At 39.9% G+C, this 16,454-nt stretch overlaps 1 protein-coding gene across 6 annotated transcripts in view; it reads right to left on the reverse strand.

Moving 5' to 3' along the window:
• Positions 1–1,815: 1,815 nt before the first annotated feature.
• Positions 1,816–16,454, reverse strand: part of RBL1 (RB transcriptional corepressor like 1) — a 61,530-nt gene continuing 46,891 nt past the window's right edge. For 5 of the 6 annotated variants that reach the window (XM_055544983.1, XM_055544986.1, XM_055544985.1 and 2 more), the window contains 3 exons: positions 7,961–8,109; positions 5,361–5,525; positions 1,816–3,854 (listed from right to left, as the gene is read on the reverse strand). In XM_055544983.1, the coding sequence (XP_055400958.1) occupies positions 3,684–3,854; positions 5,361–5,525; positions 7,961–8,109 (485 nt within the window). In that variant the 3' untranslated portion in view covers positions 1,816–3,683. The remainder of the gene's footprint in view (positions 3,855–5,360; positions 5,526–7,960; positions 8,110–16,454) is intronic. The other variant, XM_055544984.1, reaches the window with a different exon arrangement.

The raw sequence follows: 16,454 nt of genomic DNA on the forward strand, positions 1-16,454 counted from the left end.
GGTGGAGAGGTCTGACAGAATGTGGTCCACTGGAGAAGAGAATGGCAAACCACTTCAGTATTCTTGCCTTGAGAACCCCATGAACAGCATGAAAAGGCAAAATGATAGGATACTGAAAGAGGAACTCCCCAGGTTGGTAGGTGCCCAATATGCTACTGGAGATCAGTGGAGAAATAACTCCAGAAAGAATGAAGGGATGGAGCCAAAGCAAAAACGATACCCAGTTGTGGATGTGACTGGTGATAAAAGCAAGGTCCAATGCTGTAAAGACCAATATTGCATAGGAATCTGGAATGTTAGGTCCATGAATCAAGGCAAATTGGAAGTGGTCAATCAGGAGATGGCAAGAGTGAATGTCGACATTCTAGGAATCAGAGAACTAAGATGGACTGGAATGGGTGACTTTAACTCAGATGACCATTATATCTACTACTGCAGGCAGGAATCCCTTAGAAGAAATGGAGTAGCCATCATGGTCAACAAGAGTCCGAAATGCAGTAGTTGGATGCAATCTCAAAAATGACAGAATGATCTCTGTTCGTTTCCAAGGCAAACCATTCAATATCACATTAATCCAAGTCTATGCCCCAACCAGTAACGATGAAGAAGCTGAAGTTGAATGGTTTTATGAAGATCTACAAGACCTTTCAGAACTAACACCCAAAAAAGATGTCCTTCTCATTATAGGGGACTGGAATGCAAAAGTAGGAAGTCAAGAAACACCTGGAGTAACAGGCAAATTTGGCCTTGGAATACAGAATGAAGCAGGGCAAAGGCTAATAGAGTTTTGCCAAGAGAACGCACTGGTCATAGCAAACACCCTCTTCCAACAACACAAGAGAAGACTCTACACATGGACATCACCAGATGGTCAACACCAAAATCAGACTGATTATATTCTTTGCAGCCAAAGATGGAGAAGCTCTATACAGTCAGCAAAAATAAGACCAGGAGCTGACTGTGGCTCAGATCATGAACTCCTTATTGCTAAATTCAGACTTAAATTGAACAAAGTAGGGAAAGGTCTACCACTAGACCATTCAGGTATGACCTAAATAAAATCCCTTATGATTATACAGTGGAAGTGAGAAACAGATTTAAGGGACTAGATCTGATAGAGTACCTGATGAACTATGGACTGAGGTTCATGACTTTGTACAGGAGACAGGGATCAAGACCATCCCCATGGAAAAGAAATGCAAAAAAGCAAAATGGCTGTCTGGGGAGGCCTTACAAATGGCTGTGAAAAGAAGAGAAGAGAAAAACAAAGGAGAAAAGGAAAGATATAAGCATCTGAATGCAGAGTTCCAAAGAATAGCAAGGAGAGATAAGAAAGCCTTCCTCAGTGATCATTACTTTGACAACAAAGGTCCGTTTAGTCAAGGCTATGGTTTTTCCAGTGGTCATGTATGGATGTGAGAGTTGGACTGTGAAGAAAGCTGAGTGCCGAAGAATTGATGCTTTTGAACCGTGGTGTTGGAGAAGACTCTTGAGAGCCCCATGGACTGCAAGGAGATCCAACTAGTCCATCCTAAAGGAGATCAGTCCTGGGTGTTCTTTGGAAGGAATGATGCTAAAGCTGAAACTCCAGTACTTTGGCCACCTCATGCGAAGAGCTGACTCATTGGAAAAAACTCTGATGCTGGGAGGGATTGGGGGCACGAGGAGAAGGGGACGACAGAGGATGAGATGGCTGGATGGCATCACGGACTCAATGGACGTGAGTTTGAGTAAACTCCGGGAGTTGGTGATGGACAGGGAGGCCTGGCGTGCTGCGATTCATGGGGTTGCAAAGAGTCAGACAGGACTGAGTGATTGAACTGAACTGATAGGTTTTATTCAGTAATCTCACAAAAACACCAATATTTTATTACCCATTTTATGTACATGAATATACAGTCTAGAAAACTGATAAAAACACATTCAGATTTTCTTATAAAGACAACGTACAAATGCTCATTTACATTTTGCACATTAATAATGACACAATAGTTATAGCTACATAAAAATATATACAAGGATTCAAGACAGACTTGATGGTATTTGGCTTGTAACATGTGTAGATACTACACAAAAAAATGATGTAATTTTAAGAAAAGTAAAATGTGACCAGACTCAGTTTTCTTCTTAAAATTTAAAAATAAAATTCCTAATAATCATAATTATTGATACTAGTTAATAGCCAAATTTTAGACTAATTCAAATTAGCCAGGGTTACTAGTTAAATGGGCCTCCCTGGTGGCTCAGAAAGTAAAGAATCCGCTTGCAGTACAGGAGACCTGGGTTCGATCCCTGGGTTGGGAAGATTCCCCTGGAGAAGGGAACGGTTACCCACTCCAGTATTCTTGCTGGCAGAATTCCATGGACAGAGGAGCCTGGCAGGCTACAGTCCATGGGATGGCAGAGTTGAACATGACTGAGCCAGTTTCACTTTTCACTAGTTAAATATTTAGCATTAAAAAAAAATAAGGTTTGCAGTTTAAGAAACATACATTTGATAAAATTTTCTCAAAATTAATTAAGAATGGCTTATTCACCTCCTTCCAGATTCTGGAAACACACTAGAAAAGTGAATATTGAACAGCTGATTCTTTGTAAAGTGTCACCCCTAGCCCTAGAAAACATCCTTAAGGGGCCAGTGATCAGACCCTAATGGGAAACTCATAATGCACTGATGATACAGAGAGCAAAGAGCGGGAGGTGATAAGCAGCTGTGTCATGGATGGAACAGTATAATTATAAGGCATAATTATAAGATATTAACATGGTTTTGAGAAAGGTTTCAACTATTCTTAAGGAATCAATTAGATGTTGAGAATGATCAATCTTATAATGATCTCAAAAACAGTATCTTACATATTATCATGGCTGCTACCACTAATACGAAATTTAGTCTCTAACAACTCTTTTCTGTATTTTACTCTACTGGCCTGAGAAGCAGTTTCCTATTTTGAGAGCTATATGATAATAATCATATATAATTAAGTTAATGGTTTGGAAAACAAAGTGATAATAGTTTTAAAAAGGAGCAAGTAGCTCTTTTATTAGGTTGTGACACCAGTCTAAGAAGGCTTAAGGTTGGAAAGCAAGGAGTCGGGTAGTGCATGGGTTTAAGTACAAACATGCTTCTGCTCAAGGAGAGGAAGAGCATGAGAAGCCTCTGGACAATCCACAGTGGTACCTGGATGTGGAGTTAGCACACTGGGTTAGAGACAGGCTCCTACATCATCCTCTGGCCTAGATGCCATGGAACGCAACCCCTACTCAATATTAAATCGGGAGCACAAACATCTCAAAGCATACCTACCAAAAATAGATTATTCGCCCTCTTATGACAAAGCCCAGAAGGAGAGGACATTTGATTATTTTAAAAAGTGAGCTTAAAAATTATAAGGTTTCTCCTTACTTTGTCTGAAAAACTCAGAGAACAAATATTTTAACAATTCTATGACTATTAATATACTAAAAAGGCACTTAAAACCATTCCTTTTTAAGTGCACTTAAAAACATTCCTTTACAATCCAACTCAAAATACATCTGTCAACTACATTTTGGATAAAAGTAAAAAAAAAAAAATCCACTTAACTTGGGTGTACCTTCAGGGCTAACTGTTTTGAAAGACAGAGCCCCAGCTTGCTGCAAAACAACCTGAAAGTGCTTTTATCACAGAAATGAGAAGGGCGCTAGTGGTTTGCTCTTTCACTGACAACATCCTGTAGTCGTTTAAGTAAAACATCATCATTTTCTTGACAGAGGCGTTTGGCAGGTGATTCTGCATCACCATCAATGGTTATTGCTCGCTTCTTGGTTCTCTGCTCACCTTGCCTTATCATATTGTTGATATCTTTCAAACTCTGCAAAAACAGATGATTTGTGTGAGTAAAAGGGGAAAGGGGGGAAATAGCAACAAAGAACTAAGCTAACTGCTTTTTTCTACCCTTTATCCTCTATCCAAAGCTAAACACTGAGGAAGGGATTATTTTTTGAATCTAGGTCAACTTAATAAGGGTGATTAGAATTAATCTTTTCAGGTGATTTTAAAAATTGGATTTACATTATAGCAATAGTTTTTAAAATGTGGACATCAGACCACAAGCAGCAGAGCATTTAGGAGCTTATTAGGAATGCAAATTCTCAAGTCTCAGCCTACACCTACTGAATCAGACATTCTAGGTATTGGACCCAGTGATCTCTAATCTCTAGTTTATCAAGCCCTCCAGGTGATTCTGATAAATCAAACACTTTCATCAGGTTTGAGGTCTTTTTTCTGAAGCACTGCTTTTCAAACTTTAATGTGCTTACTAATCATCTGGGGAATGATAATACGCAGATTCAGATTCAGTAGGGTTGGTGTGAGGCCTGAGATTCTGCATTTCTAACACGCTCCCAGGTGATGCTGATGTTGCTGGTCTTACTGTAAAACAGCCTTCGAGAAGTTGTTCCTGAACACTGTGCATCAACACTGTCTAGGGAATCTGCCTGCTAGAGCTTTGTGATTCAATAAGTCTATGGGACAGGAATCTGTGTTCAACAAGCTCCCCAGATTCTGACCTATGATTCTGAAATTACTGCCTTAGAATTCAATTAGACCCATTTCTGATTTTATCCAAGAATGTCTTCTAAAAGTCCTTATATGAAATCAGCTTCTATGAAGAGGAAATGCAAGTCTGTGAGGTATATCTCAGTAAACTTTATTTGCTAAGTATGGCAGGAATGTAACAAATGCTTGTGGATCTAAATGAGTTAAGAAACTAATGAGTTAAGGAGCTGCCATGTATTTGGACTGAGTTACAACCTATCCCACTACAACTCCTTCTAGTTGGTAGTCATTCTGGCTTTTGGAGATACAATGAACACATCTACTTGACAGTCCTTGAATTACCTGAAAATAGCAATCATGTCCCCATTGGATCATCATCATTAATGGGACTAAAGATGGAGGTGACCACAGAGCTGTCTGTGTAAGTCAGAAGAAGCCTCTGCTTTCAGACTTTTCCCTATCCTGGGCGCCATCCACCAAATGAACTTTCCCTTCCAAGATCTTTCTTTACAGAGTGTCCCCATATCTGACCACTTGCAGGTGCTGCCTTACTGGTCCTTCTCAAGATGGTGCCTGAGCAGGGAAACACTGTGCTCTTGGTGCAAACTTCCCCAGTACCATGTCAGTCATAACAGATTAAACTCCCTCAACTGGATACACTGCTCTTGATCACAGGAAATTTGCCATTGTAAGAGTTTGTATTTATTTGCAGTAACTTTGCAAAAAATGGGGTATGATTAAAGATTACTAACTGGAAATCTGAAATCCAATTTTTAACATGGATATTGCCATTTTGGAGTAAAGTTTGGGAGCACGTTACCTTAGAAGGGCTGCCGTTGAATTTATATAGCAGAGCACTCCTTGGTGTAAGGCCCGACCCATTCTTGTGTGGGGACACATAAATGGAGTGCTGCTGGGAAATGCGGCGTGGGGAGCCTGGCTGTTGCTTAATATGTGGAAAAGGGGAGAGTGGCGGAGCTTCCATCTGAAATAACATAAAAGTAAAGCTTTTACAGGGCTTTCCTCATGGCTCAGTTGGTAAAGAATCTGCCTACAATGCAGGAGACCAGGTTCAATCCCTGGGTCGGAAGATACCCTGGAGAAGGAAATGGCAACCCACTCCAGTATTCTTGCCTGGAGAATTCCATGGGCAGAGGAGCCTGGCAGTCTACAGTCCATATAGTCACAAGAGTCAGACATGACTTAGCAAATAAACCACCACCAAAGCTTTTACCAGATGAAAGGTTTTCTTTCTTTTTTTGAATCCCACCATATTTTTTATTCTACACTCCCCTCCTCCTCGTAAGGGTGAAGGATCAACATGGAACTTTTTTTTCCTGTACCATGTTTTTATTCTTATTGGTATCTCCTAATTAGAAGTCTAATACTTTGGCAACTCATGTGAAGAGTTGACTCTTTGGAAAAGACCCTGATGCTGGGAAGGATTGGGGGCAGGAGGAGAAGGGGACGACACAGGATGAGATGGCTGGATGGCATCACCGACTTGATGGACATGAGTCTGGGTAAACTCCGGGAGTTGGTGATGGACAGGGAGGCCTGGCATGCTGCAATTCATGGGGTTGCAAAGGGTCAGACACGACTGAGTGACTGAACTGAACTATATCATAAGAACTTATTATGGCTGAAAAAAATTTAAAAATGATTCATTAACCCTTGTTTTTCAACAATTACTAATGGATAAACTCAAATTTATTTTTCTGGATCTTTCAGGAAATCCTGAAGGATTCTGAGTAAGATACCAGAAGCAGTAAGCCAAGAGAATAGGAACTTCATGCCATGCTCAGAAAGTGAGGCAAAGTATAACTTATGTCCTAACACTTGCAATAAGGATCTCTCTCCACACACACATTGTTGTTGTTTAGGTGCTAAGTTGTGTCCAACTCTGTGTGACCCCATGGACTGCAATGTCAGGCTTCCTGTCCTTCACTATCTCATGGTGTTTGCTCAGATTCATGTCCATGGAGTCAGTGATGCTAGCTAACCATCTCATCCTGTCTTCCCCTCCCCACCTTGCCCTCAATCTTTTGCAGCATCAGGGTCTTTTCCAATAAGTTGGCTCTTCACATCAGGTGGCCAATGTTAATAGAGCTTCAGCTTCAGCATCAGTCCTTCCAATGAATATTCAGGGTTGATTTCCTTTAGGGTTGACTGGTTTGATCTCCATGCACCTTTGATCACCAAAGGTGTCTCAAGAGTCTTAAGAGTCCACACGTATATACCCACAACTAGATTAGTAGCGCAGAGAATAAGAGAGACAGAGTATTCTGTGGGCCAGCAAGAAGAGTCCAACAAGGAACAAATCTCTTAATAAAATGGTTAAGACTTTATGCCCGGTGGTTTAGTCACTATGTCTAACTCTTTTGACCCCAAGTACTATAGCCACCAGGCTCCTCTGTCCATTGGATTTCTCGGGCAAGAATACTGGAGTGGCTTGCCATTTCCTTCTCCAAGGGATCTTTCCAACCATAGGACCAAATTCCCGTCTTCTGCATGGCAGGGAGATTCTTTTTCCGACTGAGTTACTAGTACAAAGTATAAGACTGTATGCTGAAATGCAAAGGACTCAGAGATAAAGTGAGAAGGAACTGCACTTTTAATAATCTATACAATGTTAATCTATAAATGGAGATGACTCCTTAATTACTATTTCATTCATCATCTTCACCTGAAGCTAGGAAAACTAGTTTTGTTTTTTGTTTTTTTTCCCAATTAGCTGATGTTAGAGATATTCTCAGTATAGAAGATGGGGGAGGGGGGGAATGTGTGGAACTGAGGGAGAAGAATGAGTAGTCATGGCCTCTGAGGACAGTCAGCTCATATTCATTGAAAGGGACAAGGAAAGAAATGTAAAGACACAAACATGTATATAGCTACTGCCTGAATGCAGCTTCTACTCGGTTCCTCTTTCTTATAACTGAAGTCTGCTCTTTTGGGAACCAACGTCAGCTTATACACTGGTAATACTTATAAAGGCCTGCTGGTAGTGTCAAATCTAGATACAGCATAAAAATTTCTTAGCGTTGTTTCTATTATTGACTCAAGCCTATTTATCTCCTTTTCTCTTTATCTTGAGAAAAACATTTCTCTCAGAAATATAACAATAGAAATCAAAAACAAGGGAAAAAACCACCAGAACTGTTTTCATTTTTCCATGTTCCCATTGACTCCTTGCCCATATGCATCCATAATTTCTAGGAATGTATGATCACAGTATGGATGAAATTTCCATAATTTTCTCTAGTCTGTTTTATCACAGCCTTAATTACTCTGATTAATCACTAGCATGTTTTCTCCTGTAAAATGTATTAGTAAGGCTTTAACTTTGAAATACTTATCAAAATAAACTCAGAGTAAATTATGAGAACAGATATTAATAAAGTAGTAAAATAAAAAACATACCACATGGTCCTGATTTGACAAGTCATATTTCAATGCGAATGACTTCACTCTTCCTACATATATTGTATTGTAAAATTTGATAAGATCACCTCTTTCCTCTTTCACTGGTCCACTGGAGCAGTCCGGTGTTTTTGTAGCATCTTCCAAGTCTGTTAAAAGAATTCAGTGTTGTGATAGGTGTACCTTAATCTATAATTTGAGGATCTGAAACACAACTCTCTCTACAATATAAAAGCGAAAAAAATCAAATAAACCTAAATATTTATGTAAGACAATGACTATTTTTAGAAAAGTTCAGAAATCTACCTATATTATGGATAAATTAAATTGGAAACTTGAGAAATACAAACATGTAAACTTAAATGGGTGCTCTATTCTCTAGATATCACTTCAGCAAGAATGTTTTCACAACCATTCCTTTGAACCCACTGTCACCGGTGACTCTCAGAGGGGCACCAGCCCTGGGTTGAAATTTACCTAAACTGAGCTTCACAATATGGGTAACAGTGGTAAATCCTGAGCTTCAGATAACAAAAAGGACTGCAGATATTCTTACTGGCTCTTTGGAAAAGGTGGAAAGACTCTAAAAGGTAAAGTGTATCCTCAGAGGTTAAGGAAGAAGCAAGGTGAATTGCTTATGTTTACTTTTCTGCAAATACATGGCAGGTGACAAGTGTTCAAAAAGCCTTATTTTCTCATGCACAACAGGAACTTAATGCTGTCTATAGGTATCATCCTCAGCTATAAAATTATAGCTTGCCCCAAGGTGCTTTCATATGTTTTAATGTAACTCTAGGGTAGCTTGTGACACCAGGCAGAACTTTATCCTGTTCTTTTTTTGGGGGGAAGAGAATTACAAAACATCTTCTACTTGTACTAACAAGAATCACCTAGCTCTGGGTTGATGTTTACCTAAACTGAGCTTCTTGTACACAGCTAAGAAAACTACTGGAAATTAAAAAGAATTCAGCATGTGAAAAAAATGTCTCATTCTCAATACATTGGCCTGCAAACATTGAGAATATGAGTACAAGAATGTTGCCCCCTTGGTTTTCCCTGTAGCTCAAACAGTAAAGAAAGAGCCTGCAATGCAGGAGACCCAGGTTCAATCTCTGGGTCGAGAATATCCTCTTAAGAAAGGAATGGTAATCCACTCCAGTATTCTTGCCTGTAGAATCCCATGGACAGAGGAGCCTGGTGGGGTACAGTCCACGGGATCACAAAGAGTTGGACACAACTGAGCACCTAACACTACTACTACTACTACTATGCTTCTACCTTAGGAAAATAAGAAAACTCTGACATTGTCCAAGGGTCAGGCAGCCTACAGGGAATCTCCCTGGGGAATCTCGGTCCCCATTTGGATGTCTTTTTTACTCCCGTTATTTTTGCAGGATCTTAGTAAGGCAGAAAAAGCTATGTGATCAGTAAGTTGAAAAAATGCTGCATATTATAGCGTTCTCTTAGGAATTCAGAATACATGTTAGTATAATAAAGGCTTACAGAAGTTTTGTAATTAGAAAAAAATACATTCACTTTAATTCCATATTTCTCAAACTTTCCATGCACAGTCTCTCTTCTCCATGACACTTGCTACCATCCTGGGGGACACTGTTCCAAGACAGTAAACACTGGCTTAGTTACAGCTGCTGCTGCTGCTGCTAAGTCACATCAGTTGTGTCCGACTGTGTGTGACCCCATACGTGGCAGCCCACCAGGCTTGCCCATCCCTGGGATTCTCCAGGCAAGAACACTGGAGTGGGTTGCCATTTTCATTCTCCAATGCGTGAAAGTGAAAAGTGAAAGTGAAGTCACTCAGTCGTGTCTGACTCGTCACGACCCCATGGACTGCAGCCGACCAGGCTCCTCTGTCTGTGGGATTTTCCAGGCAAGAGTACTGGAGTGGGAAGCCATCGCCTTCTCCTTAGTTACAGCAGTTGTAGGTTATTCTTGTTATCAGTTCAGTTCAGTTTAGTCGCTCAGTCGTGTCCAACTCTTTGCAACCCCATGAATTGCAGCACGCCAGGCCTCCCTGTCCATCACCAACTCCCGGAGTTCACTCAGACTCACATCCATCGAGTCAGTGATGCCATCCAGCCATCTCATCCCCTGTCGTCCCCTTTTCCTCCTGCCCCCAATCCCTCCCAGCAACAGAGTCTTTTCCAATCAGTCAACTCTTCGCATGAGGTGGCCAACGTACTGGAGTTTCAGCTTTAGCATCATTCCTTCCAAAGAACACCCAGGCCTAATCTCCTTTAGGATGGACTGGTTGGTTCTCCTTGCAGTCCAAGGGACTCTCAAGAGTCTTCTCCAACACCACAGTTCAAAAGCATCAATTCTTCAGCGCTCAGCCTTCTTCACAGTCCAACTCTTACATCCAGACATGATCACTGGAAAAACCATAGCCTTGACTAGACAGACCTTTGTTGGCAAAGTAATGTCTCTGCTTTTGAATATGCTGTCTAGGTTGGTCATAACTTTTCTTCCAAGGAGTAAGCGTCTTTTAATTTCATGGCTGCAGTCACCATCTGCAGTGATTTTGGAGCCCCAAAAAATAGTCTGACACTGTTTCCATTGTTTCCCCATCTATTTCCCATGAAGTGATCCATCCCCATGGAAAAGAAATTCTTGTTATACAGAACATTAAAAAAAAAAAAAAAAAAGGTGAACTAAGTGAGTAAAGAAGAACAGCATTTCAGTTCAGTTCAATTCAGTCGCTCAGTCGTGTTCAACTCTTTGTGACTCCATGAATCACAGCACACCAGGCCTCCCTGAACAATACCAACTCCCTGAGCCCACCCAAACTCATGTCCATTGAGTCAGTGATGCCATCCAACCATCTAATCCTCTGTTGTCCCCTTCTCCTCTTGCCCTCAATCTTTCCCAGCATCAGGGTCTTTTCAAGTGAGTCAGTTCTTCCCATCAGGTGGCCAAAGTATTGGAGTTTCAGCTTCAACATCAGACCTTCCAATGAACACCCAGGACTGGTCTCCTTTAGGATGGACTGGTTGGATCTCCTTCCAGTCCAAGGGACTCTCAAGAGTCTTCTCCAACACCACAGTTCAAAAGCATCAATTCTTCAGCTCTCAGCTTTCTTTATACTCCAACTCTCACATCCATACACAAATACTGGAAAAACCATAGCCTTGACTAGACAGACCTTTGTTGACAAAGTAATGTCTCTGCTTTTTAATATGCTGCCTAGGTTGGTCATAACTTTCCTTCCAAGGAGTAAGCATCTTTTAATTTCATGGCTGCAATCTCCATGTGCAGTGATTTTGGAGCCCCCCAGAATAAAGTCAGCCACTGTTTCCATTGTTTCCCCATCTATTTCCCATGAAATGATGGGACTGGATGCCATGATCTTCATTTTCTGAATGTTGAGCTTTAAGCCAACTTTTTCACTCTCCACTTTCACTTTCATCAAGAGGCTCTTTAGTTCCTCTTCACTTTCTGCCATAAGGGTGGTGTCATCTGCCTATCTGAGGTTACTGATATTTCTCCTGGCAATCTTGATTCCAGCTTGTGCTTCTGCCAGCCCAGCATTTCGCATGATGTACTCTGCATAGAACTTAAATAAGCAGGGTGACAATATACAGCCTTGACATACTCCTTTTCCTATTTGGAACCAGTCTATTGTTCCATGTCCAGTTCTAACTGTTGCCCCCTGACCTGCATATAGGTTTCTCAAGAGGCAGGTCGGGTGGTCTGGTATTCCCATCTCTTTCAGAATTTTCCACAGTTTATTGTGATCCACACAGTCAAAGGCTTTGGCATAGTCAATAAAGCAGAAATAGATGTTTTTCTGGAACTCTCTTGCTTTTTTCATGATCCAGCAGATGTTGGCAATTTGATCTCTGGTTCCTCTTCCTTTTCTAAAACCAGCTTGAACATCTGGAAGTTCATGGTTCACGTATTGCTGAAGCCTGGCTTGGAGAATTTTGAGCATTACTTTAGTAGCATGTACTGCTGCTACTGCTAAGTCACTTCAGTCGTGTCCGACTTTGTGGGACCCCATAGATGGCAGCCCACCAGGCTCCCATGGTGTGAAATGAGTGCAACTGCACAGTAGTTTGAACATTCTTTGGCATTTCCTTTCTTTGGGATTGGAATGAAAACTGACCTTTTCCCGTCCTGTGGCCACTGCTGAATTTTCCAAATTTGCTGACATATTGAGTGCAGCACTTTCACAGCATCATCTTTTAGGATTTGAAATAGTTCAACTGGAATTCCATCACCTCCACTAGTTTTGTTTGTAGTGATGCTTCCTAAGGCCCACTTGACTTCACATTCCAGGATGTCTGGCTCTAGGTTAGTGATCACACCATTGTGATTAACTGGGTCGTGAAGATCTTTTTTGTACAGTTCTTCTGTGTATTCTTGCCACCTCTTCTTAATATCTTCGGCTTCTCAGGTCCATACCATTTCTGTCCTTTATTGAGTCCATCTTTGCATGAAATGTTCCCTTGGTATCTCTAATTTTCCTGAAGAGATCTCTAGTCTTTCCCATTCTATTGTTTTCCTCTATTTCTTTGCATTGATCGCTGAGAAAGGCTTTCTTATCCCTCCTTGCTATTCTTTGGAACTCTGCATTCAGATGCCTGTATCTTTCCTTTTCTCCTTTGTTTTTCGCTTCTCTTCTTTTCACAGCTATTTGTAAGGCCTCCCCAGAAAGCCATTTTGCTTTTTTGCATTTCTTTTTCTTGGGGATGGTCTTGATCCCTGTCTCCTGTACAATGTCATGAACCTCTGTCCATAGTTCATCAGGCACTCTGTCTATGAGATCTAGTCCCTTAAATCTATTTCTCACTTCCACTGTATAATCATAAGGGATTTGATTTAGATCATACCTGGATGGTTTAGTGGTTTTCCCCAGTTTCTTCAATTTAAGTCTGAATTTAACAATAAGGAGTTCATGATCTGAGCCACAGTCAGCTCCGGGTCTTGTTTTTGCTGACTGTATAGAGCTTCTCCATCTTTGGCTGCAAAGAATATAATCAATCTGATTTTGGTGCTGGCCATATGGTGATGTCCACGTGTAAAGTCTTCTCTTGTGTTGTTGGAAGAGGGTGTTTGCTATGACCAGTGCTTTCTGTTGGCAAAACTCTATTAGCCTTTGCCCTGTTTTCATTCTGTACTCCAAGGCCAAAAATCTGTTACTTCAGGTGTTTTTGCTGACTTCCTACTTTTGCATTCCAGTCCCATATCATGAAAAGGACATCTGTTTTGGGTGTTAGTTCTAAAAGGTCTTTTACTTCTTCATAAACAAGAACAACATCTAGCTATTTAGTATTTTTTCATTTCAAAACAGAAAACAAGATGCCAGTTATCCTTTAAGCTGGAAAAAGATTTCTACATTCTTACCTCTTTAAGGACTTTGGCACTCAGAAATTAAAGCTTCAGTAGGCCTGGTGACCCATCTTACAACATATCCCTTGGCAGACAGAACTTATGAAAGACTGGGAAAGAGAATGAGATCTTCCTGCTTGGTGCTATAAATGGTTCAAATCTGTTTTCCCTGAGAGGGTAGAAGGGATCTCTGCTTAATATAAATTTAGGCACATGGTATTTATTTGACATATATTTGTGAAATGAACCAATGAACTATATATGGATTCATAATTTTCCCTAATGTTCTCATGAATAAGAAGAATGTCTTTTCTGAATTATCATATAATACTGTCAAGCAATTAAAATGTGGTTTTATAAAAAACTATCAGTGAATGAGAGAAGCTCTTAGAAAAAAGGAGATATTATCTGCAGAACTCTGGAGAAACATGCTGAAATTTTTAGCCTGGATCTCTGACTTCAGAATTTTCAAAGGATCTAAAGTGAAAGTGGGAAGGGACAAGGCAAATTATTCCAGGGCTGCAGGTGGCCAACAAATGCAACCATAAAACGTGGTTAGTTTCATATCCCAGGACAATATAATTGCATTCAGGGGAAAAGAGACTGACAGCACAGTAGATATGTACTTCTCAGGGGAAGTGGTTTCAGAGGATGGGCACACATAATTGTCTAGAATGCACATATTAATGAAACCCCATCCTTCACTCCCAGAGGAGCTGCTCAAGTGACTGATGCTGATTTCTTTGCATATAGTCCTTAGTCTTCAGTCTGAGAAGAAACATATACAGTGAGTTTTTACCATCTGAAACTGGAGAAAGTAAAGAAGCAAAATTAGGACGAAAGTAAGAAAGACTAGAATTTATTTATAAATTCAAGGGTCATGTTGAGATGTGATGGGCTTGACCAGCACAGCAGCACTTCCCTGGACTAAGCATTTGGTATTTGTCGTGTATTTCTCCTACCACGTTCCTCCTTATCCTCTTTTGCTCCTCACTGTAAAAGTGTGTAGGCTGCGGTGCCCTTGAGCTCCAGTTATGGAAAAGTCACCGAGCACACACCAGTTTAAAACTACAGTGCTTTAAGACCATTTTGGCAGTTTCTCTTAAGCTCTAAAAGGCATTCATTGTAATCTAAAACCAAGGAAACCTTGTTTACACAGACAATCTAAAAAGAAAATGTGCCCTACCCACATTTGGCTGTCTATCTGGTGACCGTAAAATAGTTCTGATGTGAATAAAGTCACTTTATTATCAATTTGTAGTTATCAGTCTTATACATCTCCTATGGAAACAGAACTTTTGTCACTTGAGAGGATTTAACTGTTTTTGTGTGTCTGACCTAGTTTTCAACATTTAAAGGATTTTATGTAAGGAATATGGCCTTAGAAAAATTAGCTTAAAAAAAAAAAAAGACATTTAAAGAGCCATACTCATTAATAAAATATATTTTATACTTATAAACAAAATAATAATTACTACTTACTTACTAAGGTCTTACTGTGAGAAGGCCTTGTATGAAACACCACACATGCATCTTTTTTTAAAAAAATTCTTAAGCCAAGCCTCAGAGGAAGTATTGTAAAGTTTTCAATTTACTTGAGCATTATGTTTGCATCACTTAGACTAAGCTATAATCTGGATCTCTCAAGTGTTCTAATCAAGAATGCTAGTCTGGGGTGCTCTGCTAACATGATAATGAATGCACAGGCTGAGTATCCAGTTGGTTTTTTAACAAGGGAGCTCTTTCTCCACAGGCGGCTACTATAAATAGGGTTTCTATTAGGCATATCTCAATCAAAGACCAATGCTTTGATAATTAACATACTTGACATCAGAAGTAGGTTTTTATTGATGAAAACAGTGGTCATTTATTAAGTATGCCTAATCCTAAAAATCGGTCTATGTTGAGGGAGATTAGAAGTACTTAAAATAAGAAGATTGGCAGGTGCATTTCTTTACACTAACAATGAAATATCAAGACAGGGAATATAATCCAACAATCCCTTTTAAAATTGCATCCAAAAAATAAAAAAACCCAACAACAAAAAACTTAAGAATAATCCTCATCAAGCAGGTGAGAGACTTATATACTGAGAATTATACAACATTCATAAAGGAAACTGAAGATGATTCAAAGAAGTGGAAAGATATCCCATGCTCTTGTACTGGAAGAATATTGTTAAAATGGCATGCTACCCAAAACAATCTACAGATTTAATGAAATCCCTATCAAATTACCCAGGACATTTTTCACAGAACTAGAACAAATAATACTAAAACTTACAGAGAACTATAAAAGACCCATAACTGCCAAAGCAATCTGGGTCCATGATCTTAGTTTGTTTTTAATGTTGAGTTTCAAGCCAGCTTTTTCACTCTCCTCTTTCACCTGCATCAAGAGGCTCTTTAGTTCCTCTTTGTTTTCTGCCATTAGAGTGGTATCATCTGCGTATCTGAGATTGCTAATAGTTCTCCTGACAGTCTTGATTCCAGCTTGTGCTTCATCCAGCCCAGCATTTTGCATGATGTACTCTGCGTAGAAGTTACATAAGCAGGATGACAATACACAGGCTTGTCCTACTACTTTCTAATTTTGAACCAGTCGGTTGTTTCACGTCCAGTTCTGTTGCTTCTTGACCCACATACATGTTTCTCAGGAGACAGGTAAGTTGGTCTAATAGTCCCATCTATTTCTTTTAAGAATTTTCCAGTTTGTTGTGATCCACATAGTCAAAGGCCTGAGTATAGTCAATGAAGTAGAAGTTTTTCGGAAACTCCCTTGCTTTCTCCATAATCCAACAAATATTGGCAATGTGATCTCTAGTTTCTCTGCCTTTTTTAAGCCCAGCTTGAACATCTGGAAGTTTTTGGTTCATGTACTGAAGTCTAGCTTGAAGGGTTTTGAGCATAACCGTGCTAATATGTAAAGTGAGTACAACTGTAGTTTGAACATTCTTTGGCATTGCCTCTCTTTGGGATGGAATGAAAACTGATCATTTCCAGTCCTGTGGCCACTGCTGAGTTTTCCAAATTTGCTGACATATTCAGTGCAGCACTTTTTTTTTTTTTTTTTTTAATTTTATTTTTAAACTTTACAATATTGTAGTGCAGCACTTTAATAGCATCATCTTTTAGGGTTTTAAACA

Source organism: Bubalus kerabau, chromosome 13, assembly GCF_029407905.1.
Source record: "Bubalus kerabau isolate K-KA32 ecotype Philippines breed swamp buffalo chromosome 13, PCC_UOA_SB_1v2, whole genome shotgun sequence".
Lineage (NCBI taxonomy): Eukaryota > Metazoa > Chordata > Mammalia > Artiodactyla > Bovidae > Bubalus > Bubalus kerabau.